General features: G+C 45.3%; 1 protein-coding gene across 1 annotated transcript in view; it reads left to right on the top strand.

Moving 5' to 3' along the window:
- Positions 1–18,398: 18,398 nt before the first annotated feature.
- ank3b (ankyrin 3b) overlaps positions 18,399–20,256 on the top strand; it is an 888,954-nt gene continuing 887,096 nt past the window's right edge. Inside the window, exon 1 of the mRNA XM_038773874.1 lies at positions 18,399–18,744. Coding sequence (XP_038629802.1) covers positions 18,700–18,744 — 45 coding nt within the window. The 5' untranslated portion in view covers positions 18,399–18,699. The remainder of the gene's footprint in view (positions 18,745–20,256) is intronic.

Below are 20,256 nucleotides of genomic sequence, written 5' to 3'. Positions count from 1 at the left end.
TTCACGCGTACATATTTACTTAGCAAACATCTACCACTGTTCATTAACTAAAGAAGTAAAGCACCTGATAGTCGAAAGGGTGTACAAATTCTGCTTTTCATTTTGCAACTATGCCAACAAAAGCAGAAACAGTTAAAGTTCACATCATCCAAACATAAATATTGAGGCTGTACAACCAATAACAGTGCCCATTATTCACTTTTTATTTCCAGTCAAAAATGCAATTCGCACATCTGGATTCCTAATTAGCCAGATGTAGCTCACGGCAAATGTATTTGACAACACGGAACTCGGGGATGGGCAATAAGTGGAGCAAAATATTTTCTTTACTTGTGTAAACAAAGTTGCATTGAAACCCTCACCTGTAGCTTGAAATAGGAAATATTCATGACAAAGAAAGGCTGCGTTGGCTGCCAATGCTGTGCATATACAGTTGTTTGCATGGCTGCCTCCTTTATAGGGGGCAAAGTGCAGCAGGGTGCATGTGCAATGATCACTGGCCCGAGAATTGCAAATATTACGGCGCCAGGATCAGATTGTCTCAACACCAAGAGTTCCATTCTCACTGGACCATCAGGATGAAAGCCATTCAAAGTTGTTTCCCGTGGGGCAAACGCAGAATGGTGCACCATTTTTTATTGAATTAAGGCAGTTTTCATGGGGAGGTTCAGAAGTGGTAAGCAAACTGGAAGGAGTTTGTGTGGAGGAGGAACACTGGCACTGACTGACCTGAAAGGCTTGTTTCTATCCTGTTGGTTTATTGTAATTTCTTGGTTTCTGGTAAGAGCAGGGCAGAAGCTGTTTTAAATCTGTGTGCGTGTTTTCAGACTTTCGTATCTCCTGCCTGATGGAAGAAGTTGGAAGAGTGAATAAGCCGGAAGGGAGGGATCTTTGCTTATGCTGCCCGCTTTTCCAAGGCAACAGGAGATGTAGACAGAGTCAATGGATGGGAGGCAGGTTCGCATAATGGACTGGGCTGTGTTCATGACTCTGTATTTCTTACACTCTTGAGCCGAATAGTTTCCATACCAGGCTGTGATGCAGCCAGATAGGATGCATTCTATGGTGCATCTGTAAAAGTTGGTAAGGGTCAATGTGGACATGTCGAATTTCCTTAGTTTGCTGAGAAAGTATAGGCGCTGTTGTACTTTCTTGGTCATAGCATCAATCTGGACAGATTGTTGATGTTATGCACCTAGGAATTTGAAGCTATCAACCATCTCCACCTCGGCGCCATTGATGCAAACAGGGGTGTGTATGATACTTTACTTCCTGAAGTCAATGGCCAGCTCTTCAGTTTTGTTGATATTGAGGGAGAGATTGTTCTCATTGCACCATTCCACTTGGTTCTCTATCTCCCTCCTGTACTCTGATTCATCGTTAATCAAAATCCGACCCACTATGGTCGTGTCATCAGAAAACGTGTAGATGGAGACTTCCGGTGGTAGCCATGGAGGAGTAGGTCGCACATTTGATAGCTCCCACCTGTGACGGACTTTTGGACCTTTTTCTCCCATTTTTTTTCAGATTTTATGGGATAAATCGGTGAAGAGTGAGACAATGAGAAGAAATCCCCCTCCGGTGTATGGAGAATTGGACTAGAAGTGGCCATGTGAGAAGACAAAGTCCTATAAGGAAGAGGCGAGCAGAGGTAGTAACATGGGACAGCATAGCGGAGAGCAAGGCCCGCGGGAGACGGCACAGTGGTCGACAGGGCAACTTGTGAAGTTTTTCGAGGATTCCTTCGCCAAGCTGAAGAAGGACACGCTGGACCTGATTAAGGCTTCGATTGATCAAGTTGTGCAGAATCAAGAGATCCACGTGAGAGCGATCCAGGAGGTGGAGAAAAGGATGTCCGAGCACAAGGAATACATAACCGTGCTGGAGACCAAGGTGGAGATGATGAACGACCGCCAGAAAATAATGCAAGAGAAGCTGGAGGACCTGGAGAACAGGTCCAGGAGGCAGAATCTTAGAATTGTCGGCCTCCCTGAAGACAGTGAGGGATCGGATGCGACGACTTATGTGATGGACATGTTGGAGGCGTTGATGGGGGCTGAGGCATTCCCTCGGCCCCTGGAAGTGGCTGGAGCACACAGAGCCCTTGTGAAGAAGCCCCGAGCGAACGAGCTGCCTCGGGCGATGGTGGTACGCTTTCACCGATTCCTGGACAAGGAACAAATTCTGCGGTGGGCCAAGAAGGAATGAAGCAGCAAGTGGAGGAATTGTGAGCTGTGCATTTATCAGGTCCTGGGCGCGGATCTGGCCAAGAGGCCGTTTACGCCTCTTTAAGAAGGGGGTGAAGTTTGGGATGCCCGTCTGTGGGTCACACATGAGGATCAGAACTTCTACTTTGAAACACCAGATGAAGTATGGACTTTATTAAAGAAAAGAGGCTGGAGGCGAATTAAAAGACACTGAAGCCTCGGAGAAGTACTGTGGCGGCGATTTGTTGTGCTGGGCTGTATAAGTGTAAGTCGTGCTATGTGTAATAAGGGACTATTTGGATGGCTAAAGGTAACCTTGTCTTGCAGGGAGCTGGGGAGATGGTCTTTGGGGTTGGTTCTGTTTTTTGGGTGTTTTTTTTTCTAAAGTGACTGTTTCTTCACTGTTTTTTTCTGATGTTTGTTTGTTTACTGTGGGATGTGATGCTTTTAATATGTTTGTCCAAGTGGGGGGAGAGGGGAGAGAACAATGGGGAGACAGACTGCTTAGTGCCAGGGGCAGGCGCTATCAAGTCAGCATGGGTCAGCTGACTCTCGGAAGCACAGTGGGGGGTGGGCAGGTGTTAAGCTGGAGTTTGACTTGGGGGTTGGGTTTCTAGTGTTGTTGCTGGGGGGGGGGGGGTAGGGGGGGAGCAGCTTTGCTGAAGGGGAGGGGCTGTTACTAGGGGACAAATGGGAGGTCCGGAACAGCGAATGACCGAGGGGGGGGGCTCAAGGAGCGGAGGGCGCAAGCTAAAGTTTGGCCTAGAAAGAATGATGGCTAGTCGGCGGGGGGGGGGGGGGGGGGGGGGGAGGGGGGGTGCTGGAAGCCCCCCAACCAGGCTGATTACATGGAACGTCAGAAGGCTGAATGGGCCGGTCAAGAGGGCTCGCGTGTTTACGCATTTGAGGTGGCTGAAGGCAGACGTGGCAATGCTACAAGAGACACACCTAAAGGTTACAGACCAGACGAGATTGAGAAAGGGGTGGGTTAGCTAAGTACTCCACTTAGGGCTGGACTCAAAGACCAGGGAGGGTTGATCAACAAACGAGTTGTACTCGAGGCAGGGAGAATCGTGTCAGACAAGGTACATAATGGTGATTGCGGGTGATACTCGTGAACATATATGTTCCGAATTGGGACGATGTGGAATTAATGAGGTGGGTTTTAGGTAAGATCCAGTGGCGGACTGGGTCTAAAAATATTGGTTGTCAGGAGACAAAGGGGGCCCACCCACAACTACAATGCTATCATTTAATTTTCATAACGAATAAATAAAATTTTCAAAAAATACAAAGGAAAAAAGGGTACAATTAAAATTTTTGTGGAAAGAAATGTAATTACAGTGTACATGTACTGTACATATTACTGGCAGTAGATACCAAATGTAAATACAGAATGTTATAATTTAATTTTTTATTTATTTTTTATTTTAAGTAATTGGTTGATATTTTTAAATAGTTTACTGCACAATTTACACATTAACAGATAGTTCAAAAGCACAATAGAGCATTGCATGCAGTCCACTTTATTAAGAGCAATCGTTTGTGTTTGCTCGATGATTGTGCGAATCTGCCAATAATTGCTTCTGCATCCAATTCATCGGACAATTCCTTTTCAATGGATAGCAACATGTATGATTCCAAATTCTCCTCAGACAGCGAATTTCCTAACCTTGTCTTAACCGGAGCTGCGGAGGAGGGCGGACGCTGTCCATGTTACCAGATGGCTGATCACTGGTCAAAGGCAGATTATCTCAAGGTAGGTCCGTCAAACTCGAGCATAACTCACTGGCACCAAGAGTTGTTGGGTAAGCTAGGTCTACGAGGACTTCGTTTACTGCAGCAGTGAGAGAGACAGGCTCCCAACACTTGAAGAAATGCAACTCGATTTTATTGAACACTTAACTATAATACATGCTTTAACTGTGGGTTGACACTATGCTGACTTGACTGGAGACCTGAGGCTAGCCTGACCAGACTATCTTACTACCACATGGTGTTTGTTCTAGTTGCTGCTCACGAGCTCCGACTGTCTCAGAGGCTGGATCCGGAGAGAGCGGGAAAACTAGTGCCCTCTGGATTTATAATGTCCTGTCTGCTGATTGGCTGCTGTGTTCTGTGTGTTCACTGGTCATCCTGTGTGTCAATCACTGCCTGTCTGCAAACCATCATATACCTGGATGTATATAATGACATTCCCATTGTGGAACAGGCCCAGAATCTAGTGATGCAGTTACACCGCATTGACCATCCGAATAGAATGCAATTTCTGCTTCCCAGCAATGCAAGAATTACAGCCAAGTTGGCATCATTTTGCATTAGGATTGAAGGCGTTAGGGCAGCACGGTGGCACAGTGGTTAGCATTGCTGCCTACGGCGCTGAGGACCCGGGTTCGAATCCCGGCTCTGGGTCACTGTCCGTGAGGAGTTTGCACGTTCTCCCCGTGTCTGCGTGGGTTTCACCCCCACAACCCAAAAGATGTGCAGGATAGGTAGATTGGCCACGTTAAATTGCCCCTTAATTGGAAAAAATAATTGGGTACACTAAATTTATTAAAAAAAAGAAAAGGATTGAAGGCGTTTTGATTAGACAGTATCACATTGCTTCCGCTTTGCAACAATGTGCAAGTGAAATCAAGAAATTACAATAAACCAACAGGATAGAAACAACCCTTTCAGGTCAGTCATAAGATCCCAGACTTAGAATCACATGACCTGATCATGGGAGGAGACTTTAACACAGTCATTGATCTGGAATTGGACCGGTCAAAATCCAAGACAGGGAGGAGGCCGGCTGCAGCAAAGGAATTAAAGGGGAATTGTTCCATAAACCCCTTCAATTCCAAACAAAAAGGAGTGTTGATCTGCTTCTCGCTTAAAGAGTGGCGTACTTTGGTGTGATCCAGATTCTAGTAATAACCCCCCAGAAAACTTGAGATAAATATTTTTTTAAATTTAGAGTATCCAATTATTTTTTTCCAATTAAGGAGCAATTTAGCATGGCCACTCCATCTACCCTGCATATATTTTGAGTTGTGGGGGTGAGACCCACGCAGAAAGGGGAGAATGCGCAAATTCCACATGGACAGTGACCCAGGGCCAGGATCGAACCTGGGACCTCAAGCAAATTCGAGATATGATGAACTCAAAAGGTCAGTTTATTTGCGCACACTCCGATGTGAGAGGATGGTAGCAATGTTGCTTCCTCTTAACTCATGGAGTAAAAGAGGGATAGAGAAAGATAGATTTACAGGGCAAATATCTGAGGGAAAATAATTATTATTTCAGCTGTGTCAAGAATCAAAGTTAATAGGGCAGCACGGTGGCTCAGTGGATAGCACTGCTGCCTCACGGCGCCAAGGTCCCAGGTTCGATCCCGGCTCTGGGTCACTGTCTGTGTGGAGTTTGCACATTCTCCCCGTGTTTGTGTGGGTTTCGCCCCCACAACCCAAAGACGTGCAGGGTAGGTGGATTGGCCACACTAAATTGTCCCTTAATTGGAAACAAATGAATTGGGCACTCTAAATTTATTTTTTTAAAGAATCAAAGTTAATTAGGTATTCCTTCCAGAGGTTGGCAGGTTGAAAACTAATGCTGTATAATTCATTTTTCCTGTGGAGTTGACATCACACGGGGAGAAAGGGAAGCAGTGATGAATTGGCCTTGTAGGTGATGGTACCTAATGTTCCAGTAGAAACAGTGTAGATAGGGCCAGATATTCAAATTGGGAAGAACACTTACCAGTGCTGCTCCTTATAGATGGTAAGATAGCAGACTGAGTTCTTTTCAGAATAGCAAGGCAATGGTACTGGTTTCACAAGCAAGAAGAATCCATGTCACATAACTCTCATCTCTTCTCAGGGCCAATGGCAAATGTGTGTATCCCTGGGGTTCTGCGATAGTTGTGTCCAACCATTGAGACTTGACAGGAACATTGTGGGGTCCTTTGTACTTGCAGACAGATAGGCCTCCGTTGACAAGCCTGGCTTATGAAATGCAGATGGCCTTTGTCTAGTTCTATATGAATTTAGTTTCTGCAGCCCACAGGGGCTGATTAGTGCCTATTCAGATGTGCAAGTTTCTGCAATGGTAGCTCCTTTTGTTCTGGAATCACAGACAGGCATAGATTCAGGCATTTTAAAAGATTTTTGTCCAATTGTTTTTATTTTAGAAATTAGCCAGCACTGTTGCTTCAATTCCAACCTTGGGTAACTGTCTGTGTAATGTTTGCATGTTCTCCCCTTGTCTGCGTGGGTTTCCTCCAGGTGTTCCAGTTTCCTCCCACAGTCCAAATGTGTAGTTCAAAGTGAACTAAAATTGGCCATGCCCCTTAAGGTTCAAAGATGTGTCATTTAGGTGGGATTATAGGGATGTGGCGAGGGAGTGGGCCAGGTAGAGTGCTCTTTCAGAGACTTGATGGACCAAATGGCCTCCTTCAGCACTGTAGTGATACTATTCTATTTTAAGAGAGTATTCCTGACTTGCTAATGCATGCAAAAGGACTTCCCAACATTGTTCATTGGGAAGCTTCGACCGTCTTTGACCCACCTTTAAAGTCCTGAGATCTTAATTCCTAAAATTCATCCCACTCTCGGAAAACAAACTTGTGGCCTCACACCAAATAAAGTTCCCCTGCCCGCCTAGCTTCCTGCTGCTGGCTGGGCCAGAATATTGGAATCCATTAGGTGGCTGGAGCAAAAAGTAGATTTTTGTGTGAGATGTTTCACAGGTTTTGACTGTGCACTGTTGTGGTTGCTGGAGTACTTCAGCCTTTGTGTTGACAGCTGAAAATGTTCCATCACGTCACCACTCATTGTAACCATGAACAGTTATTGTTCTCATGACGTGGGTGGCAAAAGGGAATAGAACACAAATCTTTCAAGGTGGCAGGACCAGTTGACAAGGCTCTTATTGAAGCTTAGGGGATCCTTAGCTTTATAAATACATAGAGGTCAAATAGAGTTCAAAGACAAGGAAGTTATGCAAACCTTTATAAAACACTGGTTACTCGGAGGGCCGAATTCAATTCTGGGCATCACATTTTAAGAAGGGAGCCACGGCCTTGGAGAGGACACAGAGGGGATTTATTAAGTAGCAAATGAGGGACTTGACTTCTGTGCAGAGAGCTGTGGCTGCTCTCCCTGGTGTTAAGAAGGACGAGTGGAGATTTAATGGAGGGGTTTTCATAGAGTAGGTGGAGAGCAACTATTTCCATTGGCAGGAGGGTCAGAAACCAGAAGAGGCGTAGTTAAGATCATCACCAAAAGAAACGGGAGAGAGATGGGAAGAATTCTTCTTCACGCAGTGAGTTGTTATATTCTGGAATGCACTGCCTAAAAGGCTAGTGGAAAAACAGATCTAATAATAAATTTCAAAAGGAAATTGGATAAATACTTGCAAAGGAAAAAAATTGCAGGTTATGAGTTGAGAGCAGGAGAGTGGGTCTCAATCGATAACGCTTTCAAAAGGCTGGATTAGGCACAATTGGATATATAGCCTTCTCCTATGCTTCAGATTCTATGATTCTTACCTTGTTCATTATCTCCCAAAATAATCTGGAGCGCTTAATTTTTTTATTCATTCATTGGATGTGAACATTGTTGGCTGGGCCAGCATTTATTACCCACCCCTAATTGCCCTTGAACTGAGTGTCTGGCTAGGTCATTTCAGAGGCATTTAAGAGTCAACCACATTGCTGTGGATTTGGAGTCACATGTAGGCCTGGCCAGGTAAGGATGGCCGATTTCCTTCCCTGAGGGATGTCAGTGAACCAGACAATCGGCAATGGCTTCAGGATCATGCATTCGACTTTTAATTCCAGATTTTTACTGAATTCCAATTTCACCAGCTGCTGTGGTGGGATTAGAACCCCTGACCCCAGAGCATTAATCTGGGTTACTAGTACAGTGACAATACCACAACACCACTGCCATGGCGTTGCCTGCCAGAGTTACTCATTATAGGTTGGGCTTGTTTTCCTCTGTTAGCCTGGTGTGATGACTGGGCACGCCAACCAATATGATAGTTCTGCTCTGCATGCAGTGGTTACTGATGTGGGTGAGGTTGAAACCCATATTTTTTGACCCCGAGAACGCACTCAGGAGAATCAAACAGGTTTTATACTGGACAGCTTGTAAATTGGACAGCATGGGGTGGGGTGTAAATCAGATGAGGTGTAAAATGAGGGGTGGTGCCACTGGTATAAATCAGTGACGATGTAAACCATGTAGGATGCAAATTTAGTGTAAATTGGCCAGGTTGTAATACGGCAGGGTGTAAATCAGGAAGTGATGTAGAATTGACAGGCTGCAAATATTCAAGAAAGGAAGGAGACAGAAAGTAGGACAGCAGAGCCTAATGTCTGCCATTGTGAAAATTATGTGGAGTTGCCGGCGTTGGACTGGGGTAAGCACAGTAAGAAGTCTTACAACTCCAGGTTAAAGTTCAAAAGGTTTGTTTCGAATCGCTAGCTTTCGGAGCGCTGCGAGGAATCATCTGAGGAAAAAGCAGTGCTCTGAAAGCTAGTTATTTGAAACAAACCTGTTGGACTTTAACCCGGTGTTGTGTTACTCTTAATCAGCATAGGCTTTAACCTGGTGTTGTAAGACTTCTTCGTGTGAAAATGCATTGTTAAAGAAGTACGAGCAAGACAGTCAGAAAATAAAACAATTAGGCAGAGTCAACATTGTTTTGTGAAAGGGAAATCATGTTTGAAAAATGTATTAGAGTTCTTTGAAGATGTAAGAAGCATGGTGGATAAAGGGGAACCTGTAGATGCGGCGTATTTGGATTCCCAGAAGGCACTCTGTAAAGTGCTACCTAAAAGATTATGACACGAGATAAGACCTTATGGTGTTGGGGTAATATATTAGTATGGTTAGAGGATGGGCTCATTCATCAATTGTTCATGTTTTCTCTGCCCAAAAGCAGGTCCTCGTCTCGTTATCTGCTGATGCTTCCTCCTGAGAAGTTTTGTCGGCAGTTTTTGTCAGTGATGGTTTGTTATTCTTTTCCACTTTCAGGGTCAAGGTGAGGAAGCTGGTCCTAAAGTCTGCCTCAGCCAGAATAGGAATCAAACCTACACTGTTGGCATCAATCTGAAGTACATACTAGCCACGGAACCAACTGAGCTAAGCGGCCAACAAATGATTGGTGATTGAACTGGAAACAGACATTTTGGATAAATGGGTTATTTTCAGGTCAGCAAACTGTAACTAGTGGAGTGTTGCAGGATTTGATGATGGGACCTCAACAATTTACAACCTATATTAATGACTTGGATCAGGCTCGTCTGACCTTTTCCCAGCGATGGCTATATTTCAAAAATTTTCTCACTCAAGGGCTGATGAACAAATTTCAGAAAATTAAAGTTTGAACATTAAACATGAATTTCAAAAAAAGTCTGAAGTATGAAAAGAAACAACTTGCTAAGCAAAAATACAATGAGTAACGAATAAAGGTGAGTATTAGAGTGTCATGGGGTGAGTGTGTGTGTATCTGACTCACTCCCAGTGGGGGATTTTCCAACCCTGTTTTTGTTGGGCGGGATTAGCGGCAGCGTGGAGAATTGAGGGAGAGTTCCAAAACAACTTTCACGCCTCCTAGATTTCCCCACTTGATCGTTCACATTCCCTGACAATGACTTAACGGGATTCACAGCATACAATGATGGGACCCTTTATAACACATTATCATATACTTAGCGGATCATCCCGTTGTATCATCCTGCAGGTAAGGAATTTCCCCGGGTTTCCGACAGGTTTTGAAAAACGGGAAACTGGTCAGCAGAACCTGCCAGGGGCAAGGAGTTTAAAAAAACAAAAATTTAGAGTACCCAATGATTATTTTTTTTCAAATTAAGAAAAAATTTAGCGTGGTGAATCCACCTAACCTGCACATCTTTTTGGGTTGTGGGGGTGAAACCCACGCAGACACGGGGAAAATGTGCAAACTCCACATAGACAGTGACCCAAGACCGGGATTCGAACCCGGGTCCTCAGCGCCGCAGTCCCAGTGCTAACCACTGCGCCACCATGCAGCCCCCAGGGGTGCAGAGTTAAGTATTGCTCTCTGCACTTCTGGGGGCACTGTTGGGGGAGGGCTTCTGTTGGAGAGGTTCATGGTCAGTTGGGGGGAGGGGGTTTCCTGGTAATGGCAGTTTCTGTAACTGGGGGAGAGGTAGTTCTTTTTTAACTTTTTAATTTTTTTAAAGATTGGGTCATCCTTTAAAAGGGGCACCCTGTCCCCTCGAGGCAATGTATGTGGTGTCGGACCTGCCAGAGTTGCAGATGGGAGCGGAAGCAGATGTCTTAGCCTTCGCCTCGTTGATCGCTCACTGGCGGGTCCTGTTGGGTTGGTGGTCAGCTCCTTTCCCTGGTACCTCAGTGTGGCTGGGGGGATCTGTTGGAGTTTTTGGCCTTGGAAAAGGTAAAATTTGCTCTGAAAGGGACATATGAGGGATTCCACAAGAGACGGGGGTTGCTCATTTTGCACTTTGAAGACCTAGTTGCTGCCAAGGGGTGGGAGGAGGGGGTTGTGGGGGGGGGGGGGGGGGGGGGGGGGGGGGGGGTGGATTGGGGGGACATTGGGTACCGTTAGCGTCAAAATGTTAAAAATGTTGAATACATATATTTTTCCAAAACAAAAAGGCGCCCTGATCTGTCCAGAGTCGAGGCTGCATGCTGGGTAGGCTCTGCCAGAAAGATGTTGTGGGATTCGCTTCTTTATTTTTTTTCCTTCCACTGTCCAAAGATGTGCAGGTTAGGTGGATTGGCCATGAACAGGGTTACAGGGATACTGTAGAGGAGTTGGCCTGTGAAGGGTGCTCTTTTGGAGAGTGGGTGCAGACTCAATGGGCCGAATGGTCTCCTTCCACGCTGTAGGGATTCTGTAGATCTCTCTCCCCCCACTCTCTCTCTCTCCCCCTCACACACTCTCTCTCTCTTACCCGTCACAATCTCTCCCCCTTGTACACTCTCTCTCTCTTACTCCCTCACACACACTTTCTCTCTCTTTCCCCCTCTGACACACTATCTCTCTTACCCCCTCACACACACTCTCTCTTTCCCCCTTGCACACTCTCTCTTTTTCCCCCTCACACACACTCTCTCTCTTACCCGCTCACACACTCTCCCTCTCTTTCTTTACCCCCTCACACACTCTCCCTCTCTTTCTTTGCCCCTCACACATACTCTCTCTCTTTCTCTTTCCCCCTCACACACCCTCTCACACCCTCACAGCAGTGAGTACCATCTACAAGATGCACTGCAGGAACTCACCAAGGTTCCTTCGAAAACATCTTCCAAACCCACAACCACTAGCAACTAGAAAGACCAGATCAGCACATACGTGGGAACCACACCACCTGGAGGTTCCCCTCCAAGTCACTCACCATCCTGACTTGGAAATATATTGTGTGCTCCTTCAGTGTCGCTGGGGCAAAATTCTGGACTCCCTAACACAGGGGTGGGCAAACTACGGCCCGCGGGCCGCATGCGGCCCGCCAAAGGTCTTTATGGGGCCCACCAAGATCAAGTAATAAAAAAAAAATTTTTTTTTTTTTAATAAGGTTAATTGGGGGGGGGGGGGGGGGGGGGCTGTTGGGTTACTGGTATAGGGTGGATACGTTGACTTGAGTAGGGTGATCATTGCTCGGCACAACATCGAGGGCCGAAGGGCCTGTTCTGTGCTGTACTGTTCTATGTTCTATGTTCTATATGAGGCGCCCAGAGTCATAACCGGGTGAAGCGCCATTTTTGAAAAGTAGAGAAAAAGAGGGCTAAAGGCAGGATGCCGCTGGGGGAAGCGCTGAGGTATATGTTGCACGCTAATTGGTTACAACTGGGACTATTAATTAATATACTATGCGGCCCTTTAAAATTGTGAATTTCTGAATGTGGCCCTTGCACGGAAAAGTTTGCCCACCCCTGCCCTAACAGGTTAACCTACACCACATGGACTGCAGAGGTTCAAGAAAACAGCTCACCACCACCTATTGAATGGCAATTAGGGATGGGCATAAAATGTTGGACTAGCCAGCAATGCCCACATTCTTTGAATGAATGAGAAAAAAATAAGTTAGGCAGTGGGCTTGACTGGGTTGGCGCTGAGAGGATGTTTCCCCTTGTGGGGGAATTTAGAAATAGGATGAACAGTTTCAGAATGAGGGACCTTCCAATTAAGACAGAGATGAAGACGAATTTCTTCTCCCAGAGGATTATTAATTTGGGAATCTGTTTAGCAGAGAGGCTGGTCATTGTAAAAATTCAAAGCTGGGACAGACTGAAATCTACAAAGGGGGTGCTGGCAGAAAAGTGGAGTTCAGGATACAATCACATCAATCAGCATCTTCCTGAATGACCAATCAGGCTCGAGGGGCCAAATGACCTCCTCCTGCTTCTCTTTCTTATGATCATATGAGGCAGGAGTGAATCAGAGGGGGTGTCAAAGTGGGTGCATGGATATCTGGGTGTAAAAAGGGCAGGGTGGGGCAGCACGGTGGCGCAGTGGGTTAGCACGGCGCCGAGGTCCCAGGTTCAATCCCGGCTCTGGGTCACTGTCCTGTGTGGAGTTTGCGCATTCTCCCCGTGTCTGAAAACACCTTGCCCAACTGAAATCTCTCCACTTGGTTATACTTTTCACCCCTTCACCTCACCCTTTCCGCTGAGGTGGTGGTGTTGGCTTATGTACTAAATCTCACCTGGGTCTGCCCTCTTTCCCCTGCTTTGAACATCTCATCATGTTCTCTCCTTCCCATTTAAAAGCCTAGTCCTCTCCTGCCTGCCAAAATACCATGCTCATTTTCTCAGTTATGTATCTCCACTGCTTTCCACCTTCACTCTCTGCACTGAGCATCTTTCCATCCTCGGCAATTTCATCTCTGTTCATCGTGCCCTCTCTCCCTTGAATTCTGTTCCCCCTTAGCCTCCCTTAAAATAACCCCCTGTGTAAACTCCACAACTCATATTCACAGCTTCTCCACCCCACACTCCACAAGCTCTGAGCTTACATCTTTCCATAGTTTCTCTCCTATCTCCCCTCACACCCTCTCCAAGCTCATCTCACCCATGAGACCCCCCCCCCCCCCCCCCCCCCCCCCCCCCGGGGTCTCTCAGCATGATGACCACTGAACTACCGACCACTGAACTTTCCCTCTTTGTCCCTATTGTTAGGCACTTTTGTGACTGGTTCTCTCTCTCTTCACATTCTGGCCATGCCTCCTGTAATCATCTTTCGCCTCAGAAAAAAAACTCTTGACCCCTCTGTCTTCGCTAAATACCATCCCATCTCCAAAGTCCATGAACATGTTGTCACTTCCCAAATTCATGCCCATCTGTCCCAGAATTCCATGTTTAAATCTCTCCATTGAGGTTTCCAGCCTTGCTACAATACACAAAACAGATCTCATCAAAGTCACAAACAACATCATATGTGACTATGACAAAAGGCAAGTGTTTCCCTCCTCATCCTTCTAGACCCGTTTGTCTGCTGCCTTTGACACAGTTGACCACAGCACACTCCTCCAAATGCCTCTCCACTGCCATACAGCTGGATAGGACTGCTCTCACATCATTCCATTCCTATCTATCTCATTGTAGCCAGTCAATTGCCGTCAGTGGTTTCTTTTCCTATATTGTTACCTCTGGTGTCCACCAAACATCTATCCTTGGCTCCCTCTGATGCTACCCCTCAGCGATATCAATCGGAAATGTCAGTTTTTACATGTGCACTGAGGACACCCAGCTCTACCTCACCACCACCCACTGGACCCCTTCACTGACTCTCAATTGTGAGGCTAAATGTTTGACATCCAATACTGGATAAGCAAGAATTTCCTCCAATTAAATATTGGGAAGACTGAAGCCAATGTCCTTAGGCCCTTGCCATTTACGCTATTGCTCAGTCTGGTAACCGTTGGAGGCTGAACTGGACTTTTTGTAATCTTGGTGTCATAGTTCACCCAAGATGAATTTCCAAGCATTTATTCACAGCATCACTAAGATTGCTTACCTGCACACATCTGTAACATCGCCCATCTCTGCATCTCAGCTCATCTTTATTCTATTCATTCAGCAGATGTAGATGTCATTGGCTGGGCTAGCAGTTTATTGCACGTCACTAACTGCCCTTGAGAAGGGGTGGTGAGCTGCCTTACTGAACCGCTGCAGTCCATGTGGTGTAGGTGCACCCACTATGCTGTTAGGGAGGGTGTTCCAGGACTTTAACCCAGTGATAGTGAAGGAACGGCAATATATTTCCAAGTCAGGATGGTGAGTGGCTTGGAGTGGAACCTCCAGGTGATGGCGTTCCCAGGTATCTGCTGACCTTGTCCTTCTAAATGATAGAGATCATATGTTTGGAAGGTGCTGTCTAAGGAGTCTTGAGTGAGTTCTTGAGGAATTGAATGTTTGCCAATTAAGAACTCCATTCACAAACATTGTCCTCAATAGTATCTAGCTGCTTGAGTGTTGTTGATCTGCTGTTGAAACTCATTTGCTTCTTTGTCACCTCCAAGCATAACTATTCTGATACATCCCATCTCCCACATTCTACCATTCATAAACTTGAAGTCATCGAAAACTCTGCTGCCTGTATCCAAACTTGCACCAAATTCCTGTCCATGAGACCATAGGATATAGAAGCAGAATTAGGCCTCTCGGCCCATTGAGTCTGCTCCGCCATTCAATCTATCTATCTCTGTCTTAAAGACACTCAGTGATTTGGCCTCCACAGCGTTCTGCGGTAAAGAGTTCCACAGATTTACCACCCTCTGGTTGAAGAAGTTCCTCCTCATTTCTGTTTTAAAGGTTCATCCCTTTAGTCTGAGATGGTGTCCTCTGGTTCTAATTTTTCCGACAGTGGAAACATCCTCTCTATGTTCACTCTATCCAGGCCTCGCAGTATCCTGTAAGTTTCAATAAGATCCCCCCTCATCCTTCTAAACTCCAACGGGTACAGACCCAGAGTCCTCAACCGTTCCTCATACAACAAGCTGTTCATTCCAGGGATCATTCTTGTGAACCTCCTCTGGATCCTTTCCAAGGCCAGCACATCTTTCCTCAGATAGGGAGCCCAAAACATCTCACAATACTCCAAATTGGGTCTGACCAGAGCCTTATACAGCCTCAGAAGTACATCCCTGGTCTGTATTCATCCCTCTTGTCATGGAGGCTAACATTGCATTTGCCTTCCTAACTGCCGACTGAACCTGCATGTTAACCTCAAGAGAATCTTGAACAAGGACTCCCAAGTCCTCTTGTGCTTCTGATTGCCTCAGCATTTCCCCATTTAGAAATGGTCTATGCCTAAATTCCTCCTTCCGAAGTGCACACTTTTCCACATTGTATTTCATTTGCTACTTCATTGCCCACTCTCCTAGCCTGTCCAAATCCTTCTGCAGCCCCCTTGCTTCCTCAATACTACCTGTCCCTCCACAGAGCTTTGTATCATCTGCAAACTTAGCAACAGTGCCTTCAGTTTCTTCTTCCAGATCATTAATGTATATTAATGTCGTGTGCTTGCTGACCTGCACTGATTCTTGATCAAGCAATTTTAAAAATCTGATTTTAATTTCCAAATCCCTACATGGCTTTTTCCTGCCTCATCTCTATAATCTCCTCCAGGCCTACAAGCATCTGGGATATCTGCAGCCTTAGAATTCAGGAGGGTTGAGAATCTACAATTTCTTAAATCCTCTACCATTTGGGGCAGTGTGGTCAGCCGCCCAGACCCTCAGCTCTGAAATTCCTTCCTTAAACCTTTTCCCCTCTTTATCCTCAAAACTTTGACCAGACTTTTGGCCATCTGACCCAATATTGCCTCCGGTGGTGTGCTTTGACAATGCCCCTGTGAAGTGTTTCAGGATGTTTTAAGTTAAAGGCGTTGTGGTTGTCCTGGCTCTATGGTGGCAGGCTGTATAAGAGTGTGTATTGGGATAGGTGTATAAGAGTGTTTATTGGGGTAGGTGCAGAAGAGTGTATATTGGGGAAGGCTGTATAAGAGTGTGTATACGGGCAGGCTGTATTAGAGTATATTGGGGTAGGTGTAAAAGAGAGTGTATTAGAGAGTGTATTGGGGTAGGCGTATGAGAGTATGTATTGGAGTAGGTGCATAAGAGTGTGTACAGGGCAGGCTGTATAGGAGTATGTATTGGGGAAGGCTGTATAAAAGTGTGTATAGGGGCAAGCTATATAAGCGTATATTGGGGTAGGTATATAAGAGTATGTGTTGGAGTAGGTGCATAAGAGTGTGTATCGGGGAAGGCTGTAAAAGAGTGTATTGGGATAGGCATATGAGAGTGGGTATTGGGGTAGGTGTATAAGAATGTGTATTGGAGTAGGTGTATAAGAGTGTGCATTGGGGTAGATATATAAGAGTTTGTTTTGGGGTAGGTGCATAAGACCATGTATTGGTGTCTGTGTATAAAGAGTCTGTATTGGGGCAGACTTTATAAGAGTATATTGGAGTAGGTGTATAAGAGTATGTATTGGGGCAGACTATATAAGAGTATATTGGGGTAAGTGTATAAGAGTATGTATTGGGGCAGACTTTATAAGAGTATATTGGGGTAGGTGTATAAGAGTATGTATTGGGGAAGACTATATAAGAGTATATTGGGGTAGGTGTATAAGAGTATGTATTGGGGCAGACTATATAAGAGTATATTGGGGTAAGTGTATAAGAGTATGTATTGGGGCAGACTATATAAGAGTATATTGGGGTAGGTGTATAAAGAGTCTGTATTGGGGCAGACTATATAAGAGTATATTGGGGTAAGTGTATAAGAGTATGTATTGGGGCAGACTATATAAGAGTATATTGGGGTAAGTGTATAAGAGTATGTATTGGGGCATACTATATAAGAGTATATTGGGGTAGGTGTATAAAGAGTATGTATTGGGGCAGACTATATAAGAGTATATTGGGGTAGGTGTATAAAGAGTCTGTATTGGGGCAGACTTTATAAGAGTATATTGGGGTAAGTGTCTAAGAGTCTGTATTGGGGCATACTTTATAAGAGTATATTGGGGTAAGAGTATGTATAGGGGCAGGCTGTATAAGTGTATATTGGGGTAGGTGTATAAGAGTGTGTACCGGTGTAGGTGTATAAGAATGTGTATAGGGACAGGCTGTTTAAGAGTGTGTATTGGGGTAGGTGTAAAGGTGTGTGTACAGGCTGCATAAGAGTATATTTGGGTAGGGGTATAACATGAATGAAGTATAAAGGGTTTACATTGAAGATATTGCTCGGTAGGAAAGTTGAAAATTGAACTCACTAATGTAGAGAATAGAACATACAGTGACCAAGAAGCACTCAGATGAAAAGTTCCCACAATTGGAATTGTGTTGGACCATTTTTACCAATAAACACACAAAACAGGTTACAACTCACCTATATATACCAGCTGAAGGTTAAAATTCACATATACACACCACCTAATGGTTAAAATTCACACATATGCACCATGTAAACAGCAGCTATTACTCACTTTTTATTGACTGGTCAGATGTGCAATGAACCACATCTGGAGGCCGAATTAGCCACATGTGGACAACAGTGACATAGACTAACATCTCGGACTGGTGACAACTCTGATGGGGCGGGGGTGTGTGTGTGGTTAAGATCTGGAAATTCCCAGCGTGAGATACCGGGTTTATTCCATTCGGCTGATGCAGGACCTTTTAAAAAGTGGAGTCGGCACGGGCTTCGAGATTTCAAGGCTAAAGTTCAGCAACAGGTGGATATGGAAGGAGTGAACTGTGCAGCCGAACCCAGGCAGTGACTTTGCCCACTTCAAATCAATCCATTCATAAATACTGCCCAATACCACAAGTAGCCAAATAAAAGGGGATTCGCCATTTCAATCCCTTGGAGCACTGACTGCACATATTTGGATAAGGTGATAGGAAGTGGTGTATTTTAAACAAAAATACTGTACAATTTCAGCGGGTCTGACAGTATCTGTGGAGAGAGGAGAGCTAACGTTTCGAGTCTGGATAACTTTTTATCAAAAAGTGTATTTTAAACCCCAGCATTACACAGACACGTACAGCATTGGGCTGAAGCTAGTGCCCAATCCGATGTCCACTTTCACTCCCAGTCAGTCAGTAGGAGTTCCTGGGATTCCCCGAGGGGGAGAGATTTGGTTCATTCCAGAGCACCCAGTGTGTAGCAGTCAGTCATCCTGCTCACTCGCATTGATCAGTTTGCTGCCATCTAGTTTGGAAACTGCTCCATTGCTGGAGAGAGAGAGAGAGGCGTCACCGTGTTATTTTTTTTACCTGCAATACATGTCCCGATTCACTATTGCGACCTGGGCTAGAACTGCCTCCCTTTCTGTTCATCTCTGAGCACAGTGTCGGCGGCTTTTGGAAAGGATTGTCTCCCCCCGCCCCCCTCCTCACTGATCCCAGGAGGAGGGAAAAAGTATCTTCATTGGAAAGTGAAACGAGAAAGAGAGAATTGATTGGACTGAGAGTGAAGATCAGAAAAATGGCCTCCTCCCCTCCCGGAGACATGGACGGACTCTCCGAACAGGTGAGTGGAGTGTTGGAGCTCCGGCCCCTTTGTACTCGGGCTCTGGGCTCTTGTCTCCGTCTCCTCGTTCTTGCCTCTCTCTCCCTAACCCTGCTCCAGCTTTTGCCCCCATCTACCAACTTTTATATGTAACCCCCCCCCCCCCCCCTCCCCTCCCCTCCCAGAACTCTGTGAAAGTTTCTGTTCCTAATATAAATACGTTCTCTGATTTGCAATAAATGATTTTGAGGGCGCTGGTGTAATCTATTCTTTTGTTTGTGGCAATTCATTCTTAAACACCGGTCAAATCTATCCAAGTGGGAAGTGTGCATGTGCTAATTCCCAATTTTAGCGCCGTCTACCTTCACTGATCCACCTCTAGTGGATAGAGATTGCACTGTAATCCGTGTGTTTCAGAAATGACATTGAAATGGCAAGCAACAAGTACCCCGCACAGATTCCTGGAAAGGGAGTTAGCCAGGAATCCAGGTGTACTGTGAATAACTCCCAGCAGTACATCAGGGGTGTCTCCGAGCCCTGACAGGCCACCTACAGTTTAATGGAATCCGCTCTTTCACTTCCCTCAGTTCTCATTCTCGCTCACTTTTGAGAACTACAAGTTTCTTTTCTATCTCCGCCACTCATTTTAAAGGACTAACGCGCGCGTTTAAGGTGAGATGTCCTAACGCTAATCCTAACGCCCCCTTTCAGAGGCACTCCAATCTCCCGTTCAGTGAAATCCAAACTTCACAATACAGGGCTATCGATACTGAAAATCTTTAATGCATCTGGTATTTTCTGGGGGGGGGGGGGGGGGGGGGGAGAGAAAGTCGCTTTATTCCTACTTCACCACCTTGGGCATTGCTGCAGTTTGCACAGACACGAGCAGAAAGTTTAAAACAGTCGCTTATTCAAACTATCCAGTTCCCTTTCCAGCGGAACTTCAATGCATGTGTCGGTTTCACTGCAATACTGTAATCGAAGTGGTTGTGGCCCTGCACGCTCTCAGCTCCCTAGCACCGAGCTAGATGTGGAGTGCAAACACTTGAGGCATCCTCACCGGCAGCAGAATAGAAAACTCGACCGTTTAAGATAAAAGGTGTCATTTCGAATGTTCACAATTCAGTGTGAGATTTATGACACTTTGCATGTGTCTGTACATTTACTTGGGCCGTTGAGTGTGTGTGTCGGTGTGGTTGGATTGTGATTTTAAACCTCCAGAATTTATATTTAAATTATTAAAATCGTATTTAAATTTACAGCAGTAACAGGATCATAAAAACTCTCTCTTCACGCTTGGCTTCAGTAACCTAAGGACGTGGAACTCCATACTTGGTGTAAAAATAGTCTCAACATTTTAAAATGCAGTGAGACAAACCTTTAATTAAAAAAAAACATCCCAGTCAATCTTCGACAGCAAAGACTTGAGACAGATGAAGTGGCGATGGTTGAACTGAATCGGAGTAGAGGGTGGTGAAAAAAATGTGAACTTTGTGTTATACTTATGTGTATATGTGAATGATTAGTACCTTC

The sequence above is a fragment of the Scyliorhinus canicula genome, chromosome 16 (genome assembly GCF_902713615.1).
Source record: "Scyliorhinus canicula chromosome 16, sScyCan1.1, whole genome shotgun sequence".
Taxonomy (NCBI): domain Eukaryota; kingdom Metazoa; phylum Chordata; class Chondrichthyes; order Carcharhiniformes; family Scyliorhinidae; genus Scyliorhinus; species Scyliorhinus canicula.
Note: the sequence above shows the minus strand (reverse complement) of the source record. Positions and strands in the feature narration are given on the sequence as shown.